General features: G+C 43.9%; 1 protein-coding gene across 4 annotated transcripts in view; it reads left to right on the top strand.

Moving 5' to 3' along the window:
- NEDD4L (NEDD4 like E3 ubiquitin protein ligase) overlaps positions 1-25,782 on the top strand; it is a 206,045-nt gene that overhangs the window by 87,441 nt on the left and 92,822 nt on the right. For 3 of the 4 annotated variants that reach the window (XM_067316469.1, XM_067316470.1, XM_067316471.1), the window contains exons 4-5: positions 3,890-3,928; positions 6,090-6,143. In XM_067316469.1, coding sequence (XP_067172570.1) covers positions 3,890-3,928; positions 6,090-6,143 — 93 coding nt within the window. Of the gene's footprint in view, positions 1-3,889; positions 3,929-6,089; positions 6,144-19,867; positions 19,928-25,782 lie in introns of those variants that run through there. The other variant, XM_013945925.1, reaches the window with a different exon arrangement.

Consider the following 25,782-nt stretch of genomic DNA (forward strand, 5'->3'; position numbering starts at 1 on the left):
AATGCACTGAAAATCTTTTAATTTGTAATTAGAACCAAAGCTAAACTTTCTTTAAAAAGCAATTTTGCAAAACAGAATAGGGGGAATTTTTTTTATTTGGAACACAAAATAGAAAGATGCTATTTTAAAATCAGAGCACTAACTGTCATTTATGAGAAAATTGATGTCAAATCCGGGACCATCACGAAAGCTTCCAGTGGAACTTCATGCAGGACCCAGGCCATAAGGGTTTCAGTACTGGAAAGCAGAAGTAATTTTTTTGAAGTTTTCGTGTTTAAACATCTCAGGTGTTAAAGCATATGGGCCCTTTTGTGATTCGTAGTAGCATTTCTACATTTATTGTCTCCTTTAAAATACATTCCGTATAGGCCATTTAACTTAGTTTTATGTAAAGTTTTAGACACTGAAATTTGAGAAAAATGTTGTCTCCTCTGAAAAGCAGTACCTACTTTGTTGCTATAGTTACAACATGGACTGTGGCATTTTTGTTTCCCTGAATAGTTGCAAGATTTATCACCAATTCCATGCAAGTACGTGGGAGGTTCTCTGACGATATGCATACTTCCTTTCTGTGGGGAGTGTGCTGCTTGTCGTCCCATTTTCTGGGATAGAGTTGCATGGAATGAACTCCTGTTCTTCTTGCAATCATATTCATGGAAAGGGCTTCGGCTGCGTGGTCATTTCCTGGCTGTTCTGTGGTCCCTGGCTGTTGTGATGCTGGTGTGGTTGAATTAACGCGTCCTTGCCGAAGTGGGAGATCGACTTGGTGGTGGTTTTATTGCGGAACAGCAGTGTTCATGAGAAGGTAAAAGTTATACGAGTGCCCCTGTGCCTGTGTGCTGATAAATCTTCCTCACATAGTACAGGGTGGACGAAAAGAATGAAATGAGGGGAGGTGAAGGTTTCTTCTTTTATAAAAAAGTAATTTGGATTACCTGCCCCATGGCCAAATGAGCAACTCATTTTGTCTGCAGAGAGCTCAGTGGAGCCTGAGGCATTTGAGCAGGGAGACCCTGCTGACATTGGGAATGCTTATTTATTATCTTAAAATAGTGTGGTAGCTTCTGTTACCTGGCAGATGCCCGAGATGGGAGATTCTCGTCTTCCGCCTTTCATTTGTAACCAGAATTTCAGTGTGAGATAGTTCAAGTCTTTCTGCTTGCCTTTCTCTGCCTGTTCCTTGAAGGCTTGGGGCGTGAGCTTTTAATGCATCTAGACCTAGTCTGATTCCTAATTAGTTCCTGATTCCTAGTCTAATTCCTAATTCGTTAATGTTAATTTCTGTGTACTAGACCTAATCTTGAAATAACTTTTAAAATTTAATCCAGTCATTTGTACCTGACAGATCACTGGTGAGACCTGTGTTTTCTCTGGTTTTATTTGAATTTTCATTTCATACTTGGAAATATTATCTAGAGCATGTCTAGGACACATGCTTTTCTGTCTCTGTAAGTTTTGGGCAGGGACATCTACTTTCTTCCATTCCTCTTTCATTCCAGCTCTTCCATGAGATCCCTGATTATGCTCCTGTCTGTCTCCCTGCTTTGGGAACTTACTGTTTCATTCCCTTTTCCCTGATAGAGACTGTGAAAGAAATTAAAAAATTGAAAGATCCTTTTATACTCAAGGAGTAATGAAGGATGTAAAGTTGTTAGTACAAGGTGAGAAGTAGGTGACTTTAACATTGGGAGAAAATGATCCCTTGCAATGGGGAAAGGGGGTTCGGAAAATCCATCGCAGGAATACCGGGGCCAACACTGCTTATCTTCATTAATGACCTGGATGAGGGGAATGAACGCGCTCCCAGCAGGTTCCCAGATGGTGCAGAGCTGGGAGGAGCGATCGATGCACCGCGTGGTTGTGCTGCTGTTCAGAGGGACCTCAGCAGGCTTTTTTTTTTTTTTTTTTTTTAATTCCTGCTACTAAGCCTGCGATTTGATGTGTCAATTCTTTCAAAAGTTATCTAGTTTCCTCAAATTGACTGCTCTAAGCTCTTAATATTTCCCTTCTCCTTTAGTTGGAATAACGTCTATCTGCATACTGATTCCAATTAGCTATTCTGCCTTTATTGTAATGTCAAACATAAGTTTCCATACCTAAAGATGTTTTTTCTCCTGTGTGAGCCTCATTGCTTAGTAGCGCCGCTTCTTTCCTTGGTCTCTTTTTATTTATATGGTTGAAAACCTTCTTTGTGTTTGTTTTGATATCCTGTGAAGATCTAACTCAGCTTGACTCTTGGCAGTTCTTTATCTCTACGCTACTTGCCCTTTTTAGGATGTAGCTCTTTTGCTGATGGGTCTTTTTTGTTGTTGTTTCTCTGCTGACATCCTTTATGAAGTGGTTATTCATCCATTTATTTCTGGAGTCTTTCTTCACAAGTGTTTCTCCTTTGCTGGGATTCTGGTGTTTGTACTTTCTGACTTGATCCACCAGTTGTTGGATCTGTAAAGGTGGAAGAAACTGCTGCCAGTTGCCAGATTCTTGGTGCCTTTACCAAAACTGTGCTGCCTAATAGATCAAGTATTTCCTGAAATTAGTGATTTTGTTTAAGCAGCATTCAAAATTAATGCATTATTGATGGGCAGGAGTGCCATCAAATTTAGTGCAAGACCGTGTTTGATAAATTACATGGAAGGTGTCTCTTGCTGAGAAGAGCCGTGTTTAATGAACAGAAGTACTTAAACAGTAACATTTTTTTCTTTATTGCTTCATTGTGTCAGTAAATGCATGTTTGCTTCTTATATCAAAAAAAACTGAAAGTGGTGTCAGCCCCCCTAATCAACAGGTACATTTTTCTGAGATTACAAGTCTTAACCACCTGCATCGCTGTTTATATAGGTTAAGGGTTTGGGATTTTTTTTAATCTCTTTTTGCAGAATTATTTCCTTTTCTCCTCCTCTTCCTCTCTGAGTATGTAGAGCAGAGTCTTCAAATCTCAGCGTTTCCTGTGGTCGATAACTCGCTAGAGATGCGCGCGGTTGAAATGCCGCCAGCCAAAGGGGAAGGGCGGCAGGAGAGCGGAGGTGGGAGCGCGTGTCCGGCCGCCCGGGGCTCGGCCACTGGCCCTGTCCTGGAGCCGGAGCCGGGCAGCACTCCGCTCGGCCGCGGGAAGGGAGCTGTGCTGGGGCAGAGCCAGTCTCTCCCGCAGCCCTTCCGGGAAATCCCTGCCCAGGTGGGAGGAAGGAGGAATGACTGCACTGGAAAACAAAACTATTGGGCGGATCATAAGCTTTTTTCAAACTATTTATCGAAATTGGATTTGCACAGATTATTAATGCTTGTAGCGCTACTCTTTCTTATCTAATCTTTCTTTCTTATTTTTGGTTTTATGCTTGAGTGCCCTTCAGTTTGCTAAATAAATGCTATTTTATTCAATGCATATTTTATTCTGACTAGTAAAACAAAACTGTGATGCTCCATAGACTTCTGGGAGGTTGGAAAAAATATAGTACCTAAAAGGAACCTTTTTTATTTTTTTAATTTACATTACAAATCTGTTTTTATCTTTGTAGTCCTAAAGTTGACTTTGTGTTTAAAATATGTGTGAGTGTATATATGTATATAGTCTTGGTGTAAATGAACATAGAGAATGAAATATTTTCGGGTTTTGTTATTTCTATAGGTTCTCAGTGATTTGCCTTTTACTCATAGAACCCTATTTATACTTAGCATCTATTTTAGCATCATCTGACTCAAATACCCTCCCACACTTGGTTTGCTCAATAGAGAAGTTCTAAATCATTCGATGACAGTATTTCTATTTGTTGTTATGAAATGCTTTTTTCTCCTTTAGGAATTTTTTTAACAATGTGCACGCGCGTTTTGGTGATTGCAGATAGGCAAGCCTGAAGAGATTTTAATATGTAAAAATGCTACTTTCTTTTTACAGACACTGAATCCAAAATGGAATGAAGAATTTTATTTTAGAGTAAGTTTCCCTTTATATTCAATGAATCATTATTATGATATGTACAATTAATCGTACTGTATTTCATATGATTGGGAAGAAGTTTATTTTCTTATTTTGTGTTGGTATGTTTTTATAACAAATGCACTTGTCTCTGTAATTGCCCCTCAACTCCGTCTGTGGTGATCGAACACTAAGTAGAAATTGCAGTAGGGTTAATATGGAAATGGGTTGTTGCACAATTTGGTGAGATTTTAGTGTATGTTTTGACTTAATTCAGTTGAAGAATAAAAAATTCTTTTTACTGGAACGTGTATTTTTAGCAGAGCATGTTTGCTGTGGTTTTGAACTGCTAATGTAATGGCAAATAATAAGAAATATTTGCAAACATTGTGAAATTTAACTTATCATGAAAAAAAAGTAATACAAATGTAGGGAAGGAAGATTGAAGAGGTAATTTTGCATGGCCTTTATCTTACTTGCCAAATAAAATCAAAGTATGTCTTTTTCTTGTAGTTAATTTTTATTTTTCTAAATTTTGTTTAAAATAAAAATGGAAAAAATTCACCTAAAACCAAATGATACACAGTTTTAAATAGTAGGTGACGTTTCATCAGAAAAAGTAGCTTTAAGTAGCTGAAAATGGAAAAGGATGGATTAAAATAGTAATGATCAAAACCAGCCTAATAGATTTGTGGCCTGTAAATGAATAGGGCAAAAACGACTTTGTTCTTTAGTTGGCGGAAATATTTTTCCGAGGAAGAATGACTTAATAACTGTCCAGCTGTAGCTTTCACTAGAGAGGTTAAATTTTAAAACTGCTGAAATTTTACCTAATCTTAAACAGCTGCTCGAGAACAGACTTTGTCATTGTAGAGTGTTACAGGCAGTATCCTGTCGAACTTTGTTTATAGAGTTTTAGCAGTTGCCTATCTGGATAGTACGATAATTTAAATAGTTCCCACAAAAATATATTTGTTAATACACAGTTTTGGGAGTTTTAAATAGAGTTTTTATTTTTAAGCATGTACAGAGTAGCTTTTAAAGGTCTCGCAGCTAGTTAATATGAACTTAAATCTCTAAAATCATCTTTATCCAATTAAATATTTTGATTTTTATAATAGACTCTGAGGAGAAAGTACGGAGGTAGCCTGTTTCTGGAAGCCAGGCAGAGTCCCCAGGGGGTGTCGTGGCGCTGAACCCGCCTTGCCCTTCGCTGGGGTTTCCGTTCCCGTCGCCCCGGGCGCTGGTGCTCGCAGAGCTTGGCGCGGAGGCGGCTGCGGCACCGGCGCGGCGTCGCGCTGCAGCCGCTCTCGCCGCAGAGGCGCCACCCGCCTTTTTTCCTTGTTTAAAAGTGACTGCTTTGTCTTCCTACTGGTAGTCACGTTTTCCCCCTTTAAATGGCAGCAGTCTTTCTGCCTGAGTATACTTCAGATTTAATTGTTTCCCGGCGGTGTATTTGTTCTTTGCCGGTGCTTGAGAAGTTTGCTGAAAGCGAGTAGAGCAGGTTTGCTCACTTCCACTGGGGTTTGCAAAGCCATGTGTGATAAACGGGCCAGAAGCAGCGGCAAACGGACAGCCCGAAATACAGATGGCTGTGAAATTCGCACTGCGTTTTGGTTGAGCTTTGCAGCTGTAAAGCCAAAAAATCCAGGAGCTCCCGTAGTGCGTCCGGTCTGGGACCCTTGTGTCCACCACTACGAAGCTGGCTGCTTCTCGTGGCCGCCTTTCCGGGTGCGGAGGTGGGTTTGTTGGGTGCTCGGGCGGCAGAGCCCCTTGCAAGTGCTGCCTGATGCAGCAGGTAGCAGGGTCATGCCGCAGCGGCCCTGGCGTTGCCCAGGGCCCTTCTCTCCAGATCCGTGCCAGCCTTGTGCCGATTTCGGCTCGTGGTGTGCAGCAACCACGGTATCTGTGCTGCTTGGGAGAAGGGCAGTCACCGTGGTGTGCTGACTCGGGAAATACCAGCTTTTAATGTTGACTGCTAGTGTATTTCTAGCTGCAGGGTGTTTTAGAAATAAGGTGTTACAGTGCTCCGGTTAAAGTAAAACTAAAGGTTTGCACAGAACCTGTCAGTCCTGTTCTGTTTGCCCTGGCTTAGTCGCTGTGTGGCCTGGTGCTTGTATACTGTCATCAGGAAGCTCATGAACCCAGAGTGACATTATCTGCTTGAATTTTCTCGTAGGTAAACCCAACCAATCATCGTCTCCTGTTTGAAGTGTTCGATGAAAACAGATTGGTGAGTGCTTGCCTTGAGTGTGTTTTACAAATCGTGAGGCTCAGTGTAACAGAGCTGATGAAAACATAGCATATGTTAAAGGTATGTTTTTGTGTCTGTTTTATGAATAAGTATGCTAAGGAATGTAGAATGAAGCATAAAAAACATTTATTTACAGACTAATAGTCAGAACATTAAAGAATTAACACAAGTGCCACATGCTTGTCACCAAAATTGATCAACTGATAAAGAGTCTCAGACTTTTGGTTACTTATAAAGCACCTGCTTCATCCCCTGATCACTTCTGTTTTCTCTCCTGTACTTGTAATACTTCTGCATCCTTTTTTTGGGATGTGGTAACCAGAGCTGCACGTAGTACTGCAGATGCAGGCATGATAAGTGAAATTTTTCTGGTGCTGTAGGGACTCTAGAGAAGTCTTTCCAAATCTTACTGCTTGTTGCTTTTAGTACGATTACACAGATAGGTTTTCACGCAGACGTACATGAAGTAAGTGATGCCATCATTCCGAAGAGAGTAGGTTAAATATATTACGGCAATGGTACGCTGGGTGAATGACTTTTTTCCATTTTCTCTTCTGAAAATTCTAGTTCCGCTCCTGTGTTTATGAGATAAGGGATTCAGTTTTCAGTTGGGTGCAGTACATCCTCTACCAGACTTACTTGCCTTGTGAAAATGAGCATCAGTGTATTGAAGATCCTTTTATTAAAAAACAAAAACAGTAGTATGGAAATATCTATCTTTTAAACATATATTGTTTTCCTCTGTCTTTCTGTTAAATGTAGAGCAGAGGAAAGCTTGCAAGCTGTAGTGTCCTACTAAAAAAGGACTCATAGCCAACAGATGGTGTCTTAGGAGCCTTGGTTTAGGGGGCAGTAAACTGGTAAATCTGTGACAGCGTGCAAGCAGAGTGGCCTGTCAGCATATTACCGCCAGGCACTGACCCTTCGCACTGTCAGCGCAGTCCTGTACCTCCTGAACCCCAGGAGATGGGTTCCTCCTTGCTGTAAGGTACGCCGCGTTGCCGGCTGGGGCAAGCAAATGCTGGGCAGAAATCCCGTGCCGTGGCCGAGAGGCAGAACGCCCAAGCCTGGGCTTGGGGCTGTGCTGGGGTTGCGGTGTGGCTTGCACGCGTCCTGGAAGATGGGTGGCGCAGGCTTGTGTTGGCTTGGAGGGTGTTCAGCTCCCGCGCGCCTGCCTGTGAAAAATACCTGGTCCTCTCTGCAGGACGGTGGTCATCAGGAGGCAGGTCAGGAGCTGGTGGAGGAGGTTTGTTCCAGCCTGCAGAGGGCAGTGGCATGCACAGGGAGATCCGAACGTGGCACTGAAGCGGTGACAGTCCAGAAAAACATGCCAGTGTTGCTATGCAGTGGCAGCTGAGAAATGACAGCTTTTGTGCTCATTTCAGTTATACTGCTGAAGACCTTTACGTTTCCATACGTGGTACTGGCCTTACGCTGGCGGTGTCAGTCCTCCTTCATGGCTGAACCCTTTTCTGGTGGTTCTTGTGATCCCAGCTCTGCAGATCACCTTCCCTTGGGCTTGTCACCCCGCTCTGACAGCTGTGACCCCACTTAGGATCTACCACCCTGTCTTTGGAGGGTCTTTGAGCTGTTGACAAAGAAGTACATTCAGGTTTCTCAAGTAGCAAATTTCCATCAGTGAACTGAGAATAATTTATGATTTGATGTATACCGGGGCCAACATGCTGTGTTTATAGAATGAGGAGGCATTTAATCGATAGCTTTGACTTTACAGTGAAATACTTATTGTCAATACTTGCATGGTTTTTACACCAAGAACAACTCTGTTTTTGTTTCTTCCTTATGTCCCTAAATTATCAGAGCACTTCCCAAGTTTGCAGTACGTCCTTTCCCCTCCTTTCTCTCCCCCGGTCAAAATGGAGAGTATTGGATGCAAGCTCAATCGTCAGTGCAAAGAGACAGTTTCCTTGGATAACATGTTTTATTTAGAAGATTAGATAAAATAATGTTAACACCTGTGCTCGCCCAAGGCAATGCAGAGCAGTGTTGCTGTGCAGAAGCAGTTCGTGTCTTCTCCTCGTTGGCTCGTACCCCGCACCAAACAATAGGGGATTGTGCTCTCTCTTGGCAGTTGCATCGCTTCAGGCAGCTTCCATTTCTCTCGTGATTGGTCGTTTTGTGCCTTTTGAAAACAAGCTGCTCGCACACGGAGGTCTGAATGTCGAGATAGAGCATCGACCCCACAGGGTTTCAGAGCTGCTGGCAAAACTTGCGGCTCTGAGCTCCCAAAAGAGCGAATGTCCATGTGGTGGATTGAAGCCACCCCGTCTCTTTTCGTAGATACGTGTTTTGCTAAACAGATGTTCTTTTCTGGTCTGTGCTAGCAAGCATTTTATGGTGAGCACACACTTCAAATGTGAGTATCCGTAGATCGTGTGCTTTCTGCGTTGTAGCGGACCTGATTTAGGGTGTTTGTTTTGCATTTTGGTGTATCCTGTCTGTCCGTCTGTTCCTCTGAGGTCTCCTGGCTCGCAGAGAGCGTAGCTGCGCTCCGTGCTGGCAGGCGCCGTGGTAATATTGCTAACTTTCTCACTGGAAGCCGGCCAGCTTTGGGCAGAGTTTCTGTACGGTGTTTAAGACAAATCAGTGCAAAACGACATGCAACACCCGTCTCCGGTTTTCACTCGTCTTTACTGCCTGGTAAAACTGAAAAAGAAACTTTGTCTTCTGCCATCTTGCACATTTCTGCCGTTTTTATTCTGTGAGAAATCTTTGCCATATGTAAGGTTGCTTTGCTGCTTGTAATTTTTCATTTTTGGAAAGGACTGCGTGGCGTAGGTTATACTGCATTCGCAGGGACAATGTGAAAGTTGGGGCTTTTTAAAAGGCAAGAAGTTTGTTGTTGAAGCGTGTTATGAGCACGGTTAAAAATTAAAAGCGTAGCCGTGCTATATTTATTCATGTTCTGCCATGGTAGCCTTGTGCTGTAACACACACCAAAACGTTAAGCTTGGAATAATTCTTCTCATTTGCATGTGGATTTGACTTGAACTTTTCACACTAACCCGGAGCGTTTTTGCCGTGGTTAACTTTGTGCGCGAGTGCTTTACGCGAGCGTGCCTGGTGGCTCTGATGCGGTTTAGATTTATAGCGGTGCCGAGTGTGCTCGCCGCCTTAGTCAGCTGCGAGAGCTCTCCCGCTGGGGCCGCTCCTCCCTGATGGAAAAGGAGCAGCTGGGAAGGTGCTGTTTCAGGCTCTTGCTGGCATTAAAAAAAAAAACCACACACACACAACCCCCACCAGCTCACTTGGGAGAGGGGGAACCAGGCCACGTGACGCCCGCCATCCTACCCTCTGTCACAGTGTGTAGGAGCGCTGATTGCTCTTATCCAATCATGCCTGGAATGCTGCTTGCCACTTGGGCTATTTCTGCTATCTGTCGCTATCAGTGCTGCACTGCTAACAGTTTGGCAGATGGGACACTTTTTCTTGGAGTTTATGCCTTTGGTTTTTAACTTCTGGCAGTGCCTGAGTTGTTGCTGTTCTCCCTCTCCTTTTCTTCTCCCTGCAAAACCATGGCCCATCGGCTGCGGTTTCATTTTGGCTCTGGGCGAAGCAACACGGCCCCTGAATCGGAGATCCTCGACCGGGAGAGAGAAGATGACTTTTTCATGGCATTCCACACTTTGCCAAGAAGAAGCAGTCCTCACGCTTTTTCCCGACACGGAGCGGATTATGGTGGTGGTGGCGGTGGCGACTTGCAAGAAGTGAGCTCCTTGAAAAGGAGTACATCCATGTTTATTCCCCAGCTGCTGAACAGCATTGATGTGCGTCCAACGAGAAGCTCGTCTATGCAGATCTCTCTCCAGCGCAAAGCCGTGAACGGCTGTGCCGATGAGTGTGGAACCCCGGGATCTCCTGAGGAGACGCTTCCATGTAAATTCTCAGAGTTTCGGGAGCATTACGCGTCCCCTGTTGAAAACCGTTCCTCTTCTCCCAGCAGCCCAGAGGTGACTCCTGGAAACTCTCCACCCAGGCTGGCGGAAGAGCTAGGGCAGCAGATCAACGGGACCGTTTGCTGTAATCACAGGATATTTTGTACTATTCCTTCCAGCAACCAGAGTGACGATGCTTCATCTGCCGCCCAAGAAGATGAGGCGAACGAAGCATCTTCAGGTCTAAACATAAGCGGTGTGAGGATTCAGCACCGTGCTTCGAGTGCGGAGATGCCCCAGGTGACTCTGTTACCCTTCGGCTCTGAGGCTCAAAACAACGCTCCCAGCCCCGAGCCCCGGCGCTGGTCTCTGCAGCACGTGCCGGATATGTCGGCGAATTCAGGAAAGAAGTTCTTTGTTCTTCAGCTGCAGCAACCGCAGGCGAGCGGAACGGGGACCGGGGGCGAATATAACTTTGGCTTTACCGGCACAAAAGGGGACCGATTGGTCAGGTATCCGCGGATACGGCTCGAAAGGAGCACTTCCTACCCCGTCCAGCCACGACCGGAACGGGTTAGCCCCACGGATGACGGGGTGGATTCAGAACTGCGTGGAAGTGGCAGGAACGGGCCAGAAATGTCCAGAAGCAATTCGGTAGAGAGGATTCCTCAAGGGCAGGGATGCTTGTTTAAAATCAGACCAGACCAGAACACGAGGCAGCAGCACTTCCGAATCCTCGTGACCCGCGGTCCAGAAGAGCAGAACCAGGCTGCCGGGGCGGAGGGTCGGGGCACCGCTGCTCCCGCCGCAGCCGGCACCGCGGTGAGTACGATGCCGAGCGCGCTCGTTCCTCTGTGCTGCTAACATGCAGAACTTCCATACAAAGGCTTCTAAACCTCAGCAGCCGAAGCTGCCGTCCTTAGTGCTCGAATGTTCTGCATTTCTCTGGAACAGGCCACAAATCATCTCTGTTTCGGATCTAAAATAACTGTGCTCGCAGTTATGATTACATCCAGCGTAATATTTTGAGATCCTAATGTCTCATGTGTTACTTAATTCAGCGTTACATCAGCTGAAAAGATTTTTAAAAATCGGAGCAACCAAATGTCAAGCTAAATAGGCTTGTTAATTTTTCAGCTTGGCAAGAACTTGTTGCGTGAGGAATTGCATTTTGCTTTTAAAAGCAAATACTTCGATACCTTCTAAGTATCATGTACACATGTGTGTGCCTCTGCACAATTTAAAGTGTGTATTGTAATGCACTAGCAGCTAAGACTATAGAAATTGTATGGTGGTTCCGGTGGGGATACTGACTTTGTTTTTAAGGTACCACAAAGTTAGAAAAATTTCTTTCTTACCAAAAAAAAAAAAAAAGTTTTTGCTTTTGACCTCTGTAAATTACAAACTTGTCACATGTTTTCTGTGTGCCCCAAGTCCCGATCAAACAACTGTACAAGTAGCTTGGCACAAGTTAGTAAACTGTCCTGTCATTTGTATTTGCTCTGCTTTTGCATTAAGATGACAAAATTCGTCTTCTAGTTCTTCTTGCTTGTAATGGGAGAGGATTGGAGTTTTATGTTTTTAAACCACTTTTGAAAAGACTAAACGAGGGATAAAACTTAAGGGTTTAGAGCAGCCGTTTGCCTGAGCTGCTTTACTGTGCAATTTAACACTGCCCGCTTGGGTTTCCAGGCTCCGCGCTGCTGTATATAGACTAGCGGGTGCTGCCTCCAGCTGTGCGAGCAGCTCCCGAGGGCAGGTCTGGGCCTCCGCCGCTCGGGCGTTCGTTCGCCTTCTCTCGCGCCTTCCTGCAGCGCGATGTAGCCCGGCTGGGCGGCTGCTCGCCGTGGCAAGGCCAGGGGATGACTCTGCAGCTTTCCCAGCAAAAAGCTTATTGCCTCGCCGTCTTTTTAGCCCTTCTGAAGATGGTGCGAGTAGGAACTCACAAAATGTCCTTAAGCTTTTAGTTAAAAAAGGAAAAAAAAAAAAAAAATCAAAACAAAGTCTGTACAGCATGTGTTCCTGCCAGAGAAATACAAGCTTCCTTTCATCTCTACTAGCTAGCGGTTTTGCTTAGCTGGTGGTGTGTAGTGTCTTTACCGTCAGCCTGGGAACACTTCAGCTGGAAAATCTGGAATGCAGAAACCTTACTGATCTTTTCTCTTCATTTAAGTTTCGTGTATATAGCACAATATGTTAAGTGTTCTACTATTTTATCTCATCCTCATGAAGAAGAGTTCTGCTTTCCTTTCTCTTTTCCGTTATTTTTATTTTCTTCTGCATGTAATTTTTGGCTGAGCTCGTCTTAATCCGGAATATAGAGTTACTTCACGATATTAAGGGTATTTGAATCTAGAATTCGATGAGAGAAAAGCCAACTGTGAGGTCTGACTCCAAATGTAGTTTTCCCAAAGCACAGCGTTAGGTCTGGAGTTTCGTTTGTGCCGGTCTCGTTCAGTCTGCACACTCGGTTGATGGGATTCCTTAGACACCATTCAAACTTCTGTGCAGTCTTCACAGCTCGTATTTACCCGCATTACCGCATTCCGTGTCTGAATTTCTATTTTCTATTTATTATCCCTTGTTCCTTTCCAATAACAGCTGCCTGGAGAGCCACCGTAAGCAATTATATAGGTAGCTGCAGTAGGTCAGACCTCGAGGCCGGTGCTAGAGGTTTACGGATTTGTGCAGCCCGCGGAGACGGGCATCTTCGCCCTGGGTCTCTGCAGCAGTTCTCTCTTCCACAGAATATAACCCCCCCAGGATCGCTGCTTTGATCCTCGCTGTAGCCGTGAGTCGCATACCAAGGGCATACTTCAGTATTTCCAGCCGAGAATTATGAAATTTGTTCCTACATACCCTTAGTTTTACTTGTCATGGGAAATCAATTTAGCCAGCCGTGAAGCATGGCGGTCACAGCGGCACTCGGTCCAGATGGGGCTTAGACTCTTTAGTGCAGAAAGTTTCCAAAATGGAAGTTTAATTGAAACATGAAACTTCTTTCTACTGTTCTAATACGGTTTTCTTGTATTTTTATTGACCCCAGAAATGTCCTGGATAGAGGTGATTGGCCAGGCCAGTTGCCATAGGAAGTGTAGGCAATAAAAAGAGTCTGATGAAAATCATGCTTTCTTTAATCTGCTTATAAAACACCTCTTCACTGAGGTGTCATTTTTAATCTACCCTGTAGACGTTTTTGCTGGAGGACCTATGATGCTGAGGAAGGGTGTGCCGAAATATTTGATCTATTAAGCTGGAGGGAAAAGTTACCGTGTTTTAAAGTTGTTAGGGTTTAAAAAAAAAAAAAATTCTAGACTCTTCCAGTTCAGCTCGTTTGCATGTATTTGATTGATATAGGGCATGGGCCTGGGGCCGTACGCAGCAGCTGCTACAGCCTTATTTATCTGGAGTGAAAACATTCATGCGGGCGTCTGCAGTCCTGCTGCTACCAAGTGTTTATGACCTTTCGAATATCTTCTGTTTTAGGCAGAAGTGTTTTGGGGCAAGCAGGATGTATTTCATTACAAGTTATTATAAAATATTAAGTAAAATAAGAGCTTGCGCCCAATCTGCGAACATTTTTATTTGGAAGCCTCGTTACAAATTCTTTTGACTGCTCTGATATTTTCTACGTAATGCAATCGGCTGCTGCTAAGTGTGTATATCTACTGTGGCATATAACAACTACTTACATTGTTTATAATTCGAGATCTGGGAGTGCAAATCTGTATGTGTGGGAACCACACTTCAAAAATCCCATGTATTGGACAACTGTTTAGAGAGCTGACAATGGCGTCTTTGTTGTGACAAAAACCACAAAGTGCCCTGACAAAATATTGTAGTAGTGTTGGATTGTATTTAGCTGCTAAACAGAAATGACAGCGCTAGACCTCTGTCGTTCTACGTTTCTTACAACTCAGCTTTTATTTGCCTGCCTGCCTTAGACACAATTTTGGAATAAATTTTGTTACGAAAGTATAGAGAGTGTAATCATGCTTATGAGATAGCAGTTGGAATTGGGGCCATTTCGGATGAGCCTGGTCCAGCAGTCGCAGTGGGGTGCGATCCCGGGTTGCAGAGCGCCCGGATGCTCCGCGCGGGCACCACAGAGGGGCCTCGTCCGGCCGGCACTCGCAGCTCCGGAGGGGATTACGGTGCTGGGAAGGGCTGTGGCTCCACCAGCCGCAGCATCCCAGGTCCCCCCGTGGTTGGGGCCGTTCCAGACGTCCCGTTGCCGCTCCGGATCCTGGCGGGGAGTGGGATGCGAGCGCGTCGTTCAGTGGGAGGGCGTCCCCCGAGGCTGCTGCCTGCCGTGGGCCGGGTGTCCCTGCAGGCTTTGGGTTTGGTCGGGAATAATGCTGGCCGTCTAGAGCAGAGCCAGCTCCTGTAAACCAGGCTGCGGCAGATGGAAGCGGACTTGTTCACTGGAGTCCTGCAAAATCAGTAGTGAGCAGCCGCCAAGGGCTTGACTCCAGAGTTGTTGCGCATTGGGAAAATCTTAATTCTTATACAGAATCCCAGCAATTTATTTCAGTGCGCGGTTGCTTTTTCCAGAGGGGATGAGTGCTCCCCTCAGTTCTGTGCCTCTCCTCACTGTGTTTTGTAGTTTCGTTGATGCCTCTTGAGCATAAATACTTCCTACGTGCACCTTCTTATGTTCATGTCTTCCTATGATTTAGAGTATAATTCTAAAAGTGAAAAACTTGGCAAAGAAGAGATAGCAGTCCACTTGAAAAAGTGTTACCGTTAGGCCAGCTTAAAACCCTGCGTTATCTTCTGTCTCCCACTTGGAGAGGTGAGTTGTCTCTGTTTTACTGATTATATTGGATATCATTTATTTGAGGATTTGATGGAAGAGAAAGCCCTGTCAGTGACATTTCTGATCGACTGAGAGAGGACTACTGGTCCTGGTGTTCAACAGGGTTACTAAAATAATATCTAATGCTTAATTGTCTGTAGAAAAGGTCACACATTTCTGCTTTATTTACAATTAGAAATGTAAGTTTAAAGAGGTCAACAGTTTCAGTGGCCTTTCTCACAAATGAAGCTCTACTACAATATTTCTACCTCAGTTGGACTTTGAATTAATATCAGATATATGGGAACTTATGTTCAGAAATGTGTACAAATTTCCCATGCAGGAAAGTCCATACAGCTGACCATCAAAATAAGGACAGCGGTTTGTCAGAGAAGGGATGTGAGCGTGACGTACTGCATCGCGTGTTATCCAGCAGGAAGCCAACAGTGCCGCTTCACTTGCCACAGAGGTTGGGCTTTAATATTATCCCAGTTTTTGTCCAAAGCTCTTGAAGCACCGTACTCCAAGACCGTCTAAGAGATGGAAAAAAAGGGCAAAAAAAGGATCTCAAATGAGGGAAGTGGTGGTTGTTCGATTTTACACTTTGGAAGAAAAAATATCGTACATTTAAATAAAAAATGAAGCCAGGTTAAAGGAAGACACATACCGTGCTTTTGTAGATGAATGTTTATTCTGTAGCCAGAGTTTCGCCTGCTATTTCTGCTAATTGCACAGTTACTGGAAGCAGGTGTCGGCGTTAGTGCTGCTGTGCTGCCCGCTTTGCGTCGCTGTGCGTCTGCCCTGGCTCGCCGCTGCCCCGGCGCGCGGTCCCTGCTCTTGTAACTGCAGATCGTTCTCTGCAGTGATATTCAAGGAGGAAACATCTGAACCACTGTTATCTCAGCTAGCTAAACCTTCGCTGCAAGATGCAATAAAAAATGAAATAAATCTCGTTTGCAGTTCTGTGCAGCTGATGATTTCGCAGAGAAACCTTCCTTGGCTACATCTGCAGACCGTGCTCCCACCATAGCGCTTCTCTCCCTGTTCCTGTGCTTCGGGTCTCGGGGCTATGCTTTTGATCCAGTTGGGTTGCAAAGACTCTCTTAGCTGGCAGTTGCATCTTGTAACCTGCCCTACCTTGAGCGCTTCGCCGTGGACAAGCAGCAATGTCTGTGCGTGCTGCGTGCCTCGCTTCGTTAGCTGCACGCTCTTTTGTGGTACTGAAAAAGGGCAGTGGAGGAATTAAAAATGCTCTGTATTATCACCAGTGCGATTTGCAAAACAATAGATGTTTTGGGTTAATATGAAATTCATTTAGACTGAATTTTTTGTTTTTTCTTTTGTACATAAGCCGATCCATTTAGGCTAATAAAATCCATTGAAAGCTTTGCCTTTAATGTTTTGATGTAAACTAAGGCAAATTCAGAAAGTGTCTTTCCTGAGATGGGATTGAGAAATTAAATGGATTATGTATTGCCGATCATCGCACAAAAAACTGCTGGACATCTTTAAAGATTGAATGTAACGAAAAGGGATTCTTTTTCTGCACTCAAGTAAACATTTCAAGAGATGATTTATTTCAGCCTACTTAATGCAATGCTTCGAGATAGAGATTATAACTTTAGTTTTAGTGCTGCTGCTCTTGCTGACCCCTCTGGTCATTCCCCAGCCTGTCCTTGACACGATACTCAGTACTTCCTTTTTACATCTTTCATCATCTTTGGCTGGCCCCCACTCTGCTATTTTTGCAGTAAGTACAGGAGATGGTGGTGGTTTTCATTTGGAAGAGAGGTTTAGTTGCTTCTCTTATAATTTCTGATCCAAGTCCACGTGCCCAGGAGCTCCAAAGAATAGACAAAACGGGGACAAACCTGTTCCTCATGAACATTCGTAGCTGTTCATCTGCCTCTCTGGTTTTCCTGTGGCTGATGAGCTCCGTGAGAACCAGCATTCGCTCCGTTAAGCGCCAACACGGAGAGCGACAACGCACTTGGCATCGGAGAGGTTCCTTCTGTCTGTCCACTCATCCCTCCAGCCATCCGGATACAGTGGCAGTTAGCTGTGTAGAAAGCTGGATTTGGCTGCGTTCACTCTCCCGATGTTCAGAATATGACGCTTACGGCTGAGCTGTGCGGGACGGTTTGTGCTTCCACTTCAGAAGCAATTGCTGAGTGCAGCGCAGAGGTTCAAACGGTGCAAAGCAAGAGAGGCCCAAGTGTTAACGGTTTATTTGCTGCTCTTCATTCTGCCAGGAGCGTAGTCATGAGGCTTTAAAGATTTCCTAAAGCAGAAAGGGGAGAGTTATTTCAGAGGCAGATAATTCTTTCCAAAGAAAAGATCCAAAGACCTCTGCTCCCGGCGCACCCGCGCCTGGGTGAGCGCCTCTCCAGGCGTTCCCTCCTTCTGCTCCCTCGTGCTTTTCTGCTCTGGGCTCTGCCATGGTTTACAGCCTGCTGTGGGTCTTCCTTTTATAGGCAGTTTCTGCCTTTTTTCAGAAATCATCCGACCCCCTCCTTAATTTGCCCCCTGTGGAGCTTGCACATGCCTCCTTGCACGCCCAGGCTCCCCTGTCCTGCCGCAGGATGCGCACTCGCCCTGCGAGGAGGGAGCACAAAAGCACCTCCGACGCCGTGTAAATCGGCGTGCAGAGTCAAGAAATGCTTCTCCTAGTCAGGTTTCCAGACAGTCAGGAACCAGCAGTGCCCTCTGTCCCTACCCGCTTCCAGAGCTCCCTGGGAAGCCGTTTTGCGTTTTATTAGGCTTCGCTGCTGGAGGGTTGTACTTTTTCTCCATGAAAGCCATATCTTTTGCTATTTCTCTGTAAAGAAACCAGAATAAAACACTGAATAGAAGGGCTGGAAATAACATCACTCTTTTTTTTTTTTTTTTTTATAGCAGTAATAAACCATTTGCTCCTGCATGGAAAAATTGTATGCTGAGTTTCAGTACACGGTGATCTCTTTAAAGCTGAGTTTATAAGGCCCTGAATTTATAATGGAATTGCTGACACAGTCTTAACGCTGGAGGTGCCAAGCGGAGCGGTTTCAGCATGGATGTAGCCACAGAAAATTACCGACAATAAAACAGACATAGTGTTAATTGCTTTTTGCAGTGTTCAGCTGTTTTTTCTGTTTGAGGAAAGCTGTCAAGTAATGAAGAATGGACACTTTTTATGACTGTTCTAGTTCAAAAAAGCTATTCTAAATCCAGATTTTATCCTGTTTACTTAGTTTCAGAACTAAATCACTTTGTAAAAGCTGTTACTGCATACATTCGTCCAAAGTCTGGTGCTTTTTTCTGTTTTTTTCATTTAACAGGGTGGTATGGTAGCCCCCCAATGACAGCAGTTGTGTAGAAAAAAAGTCAATAAAATCAACAGTAGGACCATGCAGGTTTCCCAGCCACCCAAAAAAAAAAAAAAGAAAGAAAAATGGAAATCTCACCTTCACTCTCTTTAAATCTTGTGACACTATAAAGCCAGCAACATGCCTTATATGAGTGGGAGAGTGAGGCCGATTCCTCAGGCCTTGAGAAATGAATCGGCAGCATCCTGGAAACGAAGGCCAGCGGGAAAATCTGTTTCCTATTAGGTCAGTCGTGCAAATTAGTTGTGTACCGCACTGTGCAGTTTGGTGTAAAATTGGCCAGTTTTTCAGTTGCTTTGGTAAAAGCTTCCTCCTCCGTTTCCAGCTCCGTTGCAGAGAATTAACCTCCCCGGGACCAGCGTTTCCAGGATGTATTTTGTGTGTTCTAGAAAAGAATGAGAGGATATAAACTTTATTACAAGTGGGATTTTTATCTCCAGTAGAAGGGAGATTCAGCTGTAAGTTTGTACGTGCTGATTAGCTTTTTCTTCAGTTATTTATTTAAGCTTATATTCTTAACCCTCCTATTTAAGGAGTGTTTAATATCAAAGAACAGATATATGGTATTAGTATTTATAATGAATCTAAGCAAGGCAACAGGAGCCTACTTATTCCGCATTAATTTTGGCATTCATCATACTGCTGGTCACAAAGAAACGTGAAGCTCTGGAGTGTGATATTTTGGATGCTTTTATTACAAAAAGTTAACTGCTATAAAATGAAAAAGAAAGGTATTCATCAACCAGTGAAAATCCTTCCAAACAAAAATTTAGAGACTGCTAATAATCCTCCTGGAGAACATTACTGCCTAAGTTGTACCTTAAGTTAGTGTTTAAAAGAATTCATCTATCTCCTCCTCTCCACCCCCCAAACCAGATTTTCTTCTTTGGTCTGTTTTTGAAATTATTTTTGCTACATATCCAGTAAGCAAAGGTCAAAAGTGAAGTAAAAGAGGTAGTAAAACAGTAAAGTTTAAAAAAAAAAAAAAAAGTAAAATTAACCAGTAAAAGTAAAGAGCTGATCATATCAAGTTATGGGGATAGCATAGCAATATTATTTAAACTTTTTTTTAAAGTCACAGTTAAATATTTTCATGTTGCTGAATGAAATATAAAGCATTATTAAAGCTAAGAGTTATATCCATTAAGTTTTGTATGTATCATCTTGGGTGGTGAAAAACTCACCAAATTTAGTTTTTGTGCATTTTAGCAGTGATACATTTGTCTTGTAGGTACCTGTGTTGTAAAAGATTTTAAGTTACTAATGTGCTACTTAGTTAATTGAAATCTGCTTCAAGCATGGGTTTTCATTTCCAGAAGACGTTTATTTGCTCCAAATTCCATCAAAGTGGAGCTAGATTTTATTGCTGAAAAATGAAACAGAATCTTCTTCAATTTACACCCATACAATCTTGCACGCTTCCTCTAAAGGTTGGGGAGAGGAGGCGGTTGTAGTCGCTGTATTGCTAACGCTTCATTATTTTTAGAAACTCTGTGGCAGGGTGCCTGCCAGCGCGCTGAATTATTATAAACACAAGTGAACTCTGCTCGTTGGGAAACGGTTGCCGTTCGCTCGGTGATGCAGCTTGCGGGTATGCGGCAGCGTGGTTGCTCACACAGAGCTTTTCAGAATTCAGCAATCCATTGCAGAGGTTCCCAGCCCTGGACGGATTAGTGAAGTAGTTGTGCATGGTTGAATTGCAAGGTCCGCTTTGGCTTTAATGGTTTCTCTGTGTTTTTTAAAAAATCGTTAATGAAAAATAAGAATGCGCATGAATTTGCTGCTAGCCCAAAGGCATTGCTAGGGGCTGTTGATTCCCTTCTTAGCCTAGATATCTAGCATTTCTTTTGCAATTCAGCAGGCTGCAGATGGCGTGTTGTGACCATTCAGATTAGTTAGTTCTTTCAAATGAATAAGATAAATGCAACTTCAAAATGTCTTCAAACTTGAGTTATTTGCATAATATTAGCTGCATTAATATTGAGTGCAAATGAGATATTTGGCGAAACACCAGCTGTCAGTATTCTTTTCTCTTATAACAATGGAAATCTTATTCTGAAGCGTTTCCTTCTGGAGCAACATATTCTCTTTTAACTGGCAAATATGCTGTGTATTTTGAATCTCTCACCATATGGATCTCCGTTATTGTGTCTTACAGAATCCGTGTCTTTTGTCTGAAGGTAGGCAAAGTGTGTGCTCTTGCAAAAATTTAGTATGATAAATGGATAAGATTAATGGATTTCTCTCTGAATATTCTAATATATAAAAGTGTGGATTTAGAAACTATTAGCCAGAATGCGATCTGCTTGGATAGCAGTATCAGCCTTGGCTTTTTAGATTTATCACACCTGTGACACAGTCAATCATCATTTTTAAGAGTTAGCTCTGATTTCAGCAATTGTGGCAGGGTTTCTTACCTAGCAATACACTAGCGTGGTGCTTGGGTCACGTTTACCAGAATTGCATTACAGGCCATTTATTGCTTTATGAATCATTTCCAACACATATTTGAAAAGCTAAAAAATGTTTGAATCCACAGCTTTCCGGAAATGGAATAAATCATCTCTTTCTGGGTAGATAAAAGATTTGCCTGGGGCGCAGTGAGTTTTGGGCCCGTCGTGTTGAACCAAGAGCATTCGCGTAGCTGGGTGTTGGAGAGCGTTGGTGCCTTGGAGCCTGCTGGAGACAACTGGGCAGGAATCACCGGTGGGAAGCAGCACGTTTGATGGATCTCAGGGTTCCTCTTCCTGTGCAGACGGCAGGTGACGAGCCAAAAGTTCTGTGCTTTTGTGTTGGACTTCAGCACCTGAAGGCTTCGTGGCATCTCTCCTGCCCTGGTGCGTGTGTTGTTCCTGCGCAGAGCGATCCGGGCTCTGTGCTGGCATGAGGAACCACGTCCCGCTTCAGGTACTTGGAATTGCATTAAACGAGCCCATTCAGGTTGTCCTACAAACGGTGTCTGTGTGAAAAAATTGCCCGCTCTTGGCGAGTAAATACCTTCTGAAACAACGAGTTTATAGGACAACCTGGATGGGCTGGTTTAATGCAATTCCCAAGAATCTCCTTTTTTTGTCTGAAGCATATCCGTACCTGACTCCTGAAGAACTGAGCTGATATGATGATGATGATACTGAAAGCATAGCCTTTGCAGTGCACTCAGAACATCTCTCCTGGCTTCTAGAAAGCAATTTGTCATTGGAGCTTCCAGTTTTGAAGTACTCTACAGCAAATATGTGCATATGTATATATATATATATATATATATATATATATATGGAGGTTGTATCTTATTTTCTGTTAAACTGCTAACATTGGCTGTTAGGTAAAGAGAAATAAAATTACATAGAGGTTAATTAATTTTCAAATACTCATTGATTTGGCACAAAATAAGTACTTAAATTATAAATTTGTAGATTATAAATGATAGGATTGCAAGAGAGGTTTTTCAAGGCGCACTAATCTTGCTACAGACTGACTCCAAAATCTATATATTTTATTTATACGGCTTACAACAAGTGTGGTATGAGCAGCTTTCCCGATTCCCTTGCCTGCCTCTTGCAGCGTCTGTTCCCTGCCTGCAGAGATAAAACTTACCAAATACAAATGAGAAACCAGCTGAGCGACCAAGAGGGACACGAATTGCTTCCTGCCAAGAACTAACCACAACCGCTGCAAACCGCTCAGTGAAGACAGCAAAGGCATCTGCGTATGGTCCTCCAACAGGTCCCGCTAATTTATTTTTGTCACACAAGTTTGTGGAAGATTCAGACAGCAATGTAAGATTTTGGCAGGTCTTTGTGACTCGAAGATGTGTGGCTAAATCTTACTGCGCTGAAGCAGGAATTTTGCCATTCACCTGAGCATGACTAATGCTTAAGGGCACGTTGCTTTTAACATCTCCTCCTTACCTGTAGCCTTCCTAACTTCAAAGGCTTCAGCTTCTGGGATAACTCATCTGGGATAGTGGAAGCTCTGGCTGCCCGGGGCCGTTTTCATCTCGGGCATGGTCTGTGCGTAGATGGGACGCCCCGTGTGTCCGTGCTGACTGCGATGCGCTAACGTTGGCCAAAGTCCTGTTGGAGCCACAGCAGCAAACCAGTAGCTCCCTTGGGAAGGGGTGGAAGAGGAGGAGGAGGAGGAGGACAGGCAGTTGGGGACAGATGCAAGCCTCGCTGACACCACGCACCTTCAAAGCCCGCTATGGCCTGGGTGCCACCAAGGAGGTTTGCCCATCCGAGTAGCTACGTTGGAGAACTTATCTGCTCGGGGACGAGTCTGGGGGCAGGTCTCCGCTCGCTGACGGTTTCCGACTGTTCGCTGCTGGCAAATGGACGCCCAGACGCTTTCTGACGTCCTCAGGAGTGGTGGCGAGTCCTCCAGCCTCGGGTTATGCCTGCCAGCCTGTGCGGCTGCAGGTGTTTCCCAGGCAGGGCAAGGCTTTGGAGTGCTCCGTGGTGGAAAGGACGGGACCGAAAGGAAGGGACGGTGCTCTTGTTTGCCGCGCCGCAGCTCGGCTGCTTTGCCTCCCGCTCGCTCGTGCCAGTGCTGCCGAAAGCCGGCACTGTAAACTGAGCCTTCCCCGGACACGCGTCGGCTTCGAGCTCTGCGGGAAGGACGCGGTGAATGGGGCGAGCGGGGTGGGAACGGGTGTTCGTCCATGCTCTGAGCAAAAAGCTTGTTCCTGGTTACGTAGCAGCCGCTTGGGGGTCGGGGAGGAAAAGCGGTTTTGGAGGGGCCATGCAAATCTGTGTACATTTTCCTGGCGTTGCTCACGCCGACACAGCTCCGAAAAGGTGGGCTTCGTTCTTTGGTTCACTGTGAGAAATCCTCACGAGCGATCCTGGATGGGGCTGGAACGTGGATCCCGGAGGCTGAGGATCAGTAGGTCGAAAGTGCGAGGCGATGGCACTTCGGTGACAATTCTGAGATTTGCTTGTTGCATTGATTCACATTCAAAAAAAGTTGCTCTTGAAGCTTTTTTTTCTGATCCCGTGATGAACCTATGCAGTGTGGTTCAGTAAGCACCTCAGAGAGGGACAAAACTTTATTTTAAGACTAATCCTATGATTTTTGAATTTTGGAAAATTAATCTGACACCAATAACATATACAGCAGTAATAAAAAGCAAAAAAAAAATAAAAAAAATTAAGAGTTAAAATGGAAATAGCGTATAAAACATAATTAGTTACATTTTGTGTGTAATTTGGAGCCTAAATATGCTTTTGTGTGCTAAACACTAAGCACAAAAGCTTAATAATGAAATAAATTGCAGCAATTTGAAACAAATTCTACTTCTTTGATGTAAGGCTATATACTAGCCTTTTAGTTTTTAGTAATCCATGCAGCATGAATGCAAAAAAGCAGCTACTACTTAGTGTGCGTAGGTACACAGCCAAAACAGAAGGCCTTTTCAGAAGTTAATGCTTTTGTGGTGAGGTTGTTTAAGATCTATTGCACATTTTTAATTTCCAGTATTAAAGTGTGTCTGATCTTAACTAAGCAAGCGAAATCTAATGTATTGTTCTTTGCAGATGTGGGCTTTGTAGGTGATGATGTGCTAGACGAGTCTGGAAAAATCTCGCAGTAGCCATAACCTGAGATGGGGAAAGCTGATTTTGAAGAATTGCTTTTGTCCAACATAGCCATTTTTAAAAATCTTTTTGGCTTTGCAACATCTGCCCTAATGCGAACATCTTCAGGTGAAGGCAAATCTCACCTGCTGTGTGTTTAATGACAGAACTGACAACAAAAACCGTGTGCGCGCAGTGTCTTGCTGTTGGCATCCCCACGGTGAGGCTTGTGCTGGCCTGGTGTTAATGCTAGTTCTTTTTGCTTGTAATTTTCTGTTAACTTAGGAGAAACAAGAAAAAAAATGGAGAGGCAGAAGGGTCTTTGTAGAGAATTTGTTTGTTCTCTTTATTTAGAATGTAAATACTGTGAGTTGCGTGCAGTGAATTAAACTGCACAAGTTTGCAGGGTGTCTCTGTGCTTCAAAATGTAAGCAGTAGTTTAATTTTCCGTTAAACAGATGCATCTTCATCCCACAGTAGAACCTGTTATCTTTCAAATTTATCGGTCCTGCTTAATTCTTCCCGATAAGAAAAACTAGGTGAAATTTCAATACAATTTATTTATTTATTTATTTGGAATTATGGCAGGAAAAACTGAATAATCCTAGCTTAAATAGTTCCTGTGTCATAATTCTAAAAGCATATGGAAACTGAGGAGAAGGAAATTAAACTTTTTAACTGTAGGGTGTGCAGCAAGGCATTTTTCTGTCTTAAAAAATCTTGTGCAGGAAAACAGCAGCCTCCTTTTGTATAGGAAATCCCAAGTCTATAAGCAGAATTTGCAGAACACATTTTGAGAACTCGCAGGTGATCTGTTCCCTGCGCGTGCTCCAGAAATACTTGTTTAATTCCTTTTTACGTCTGGGCAGCGCTGTTACTGGTGCCCTGACTCTGGCCGGAGAACAGAGCAGTGACGGCGCTGGAGAAGGCGCTCGCAGAAAAGCGTCCGAGCCGCGAGCCGCGCCGGAGGAGGAGGGGAAAAGCATCCGAGCGCCCGGCTTGCAGCGCCGACCCGGCTCTCTGCGGCTGGCGGCGGCAGGGCTCGTGCTGCCGCCCTTCCTGCGGCACGTAATCCCCCCGCAACGAGCTTCGGGGGGCTGGAACCGGCTGCGGCTCTTCCTTGCCCTTTGCTGTGTTCTGGATTTTTACAGGAATTAGCATTTCTGACCAGACATTTGTAGCAAGTATTCCTGGGGTTTCTGGCCTTCCTTACTTGTTATAATGAAGTGTAAAGGTGTGCATCAACTCACTGTGCAGAATTTCAGGAGACAAACAAGCACGTGTTATCTCTTTTCCTGGAAAAACAGTTGTTAGCTGATCTTTAAAAAAATATGCGCGATATGAAACAAACTTTTAAAAGTTTTCTTTTCTGTTCTTTATTTTTCACCCTGAAAAATTACATTACCAGTTACACTACTGCTTGTGAATGTACATAAATAACTACCCATCATAACGACCTTGCAGGAAATAATTCTGGCTGATCTACCTGAATTTATAATCAACCTTTTCTCTAAGAACTGATTAAACCAAAATTGTCAGTATTCTGAGTTGAGTTTTCACAACTTTATAAATTCCAACAAAAAGAAGTTATATTACAGAATAAAATCATTGAACATGACTGGTGAAATGAAATAGTTAAAATATGTTTTTCATTTCCATTTTCAGTATATTTTTCATTTTCTTTCATAACATTTGAGCCAGGATAAGAATGTGGATTTTTGAATCAGCTTGTGAACTCTCCAAAAGGTCACTTTTTTGAGGAACAGCGAAGTCTAATAATAGCATGGTTCATCAAATGGTTCAAGGTATAAACTAGGACAGTTCATTCTTCCTCCCTAAAAAATACAGTTTCAGTTGCAAAGGGGCTTCTGAACAAGGGGCTTTGGGGACAGATGCTCCTGTGCACTTCCCGACCGGAAGCATGGAAGAGCAGCAAGTCAGTATGATCTTGGCTCTCCTTCTTGTTCCTAACAAATGGGTTATTTCTAA

This window comes from Apteryx mantelli, chromosome Z, assembly GCF_036417845.1.
Source record: "Apteryx mantelli isolate bAptMan1 chromosome Z, bAptMan1.hap1, whole genome shotgun sequence".
Lineage (NCBI taxonomy): Eukaryota > Metazoa > Chordata > Aves > Apterygiformes > Apterygidae > Apteryx > Apteryx mantelli.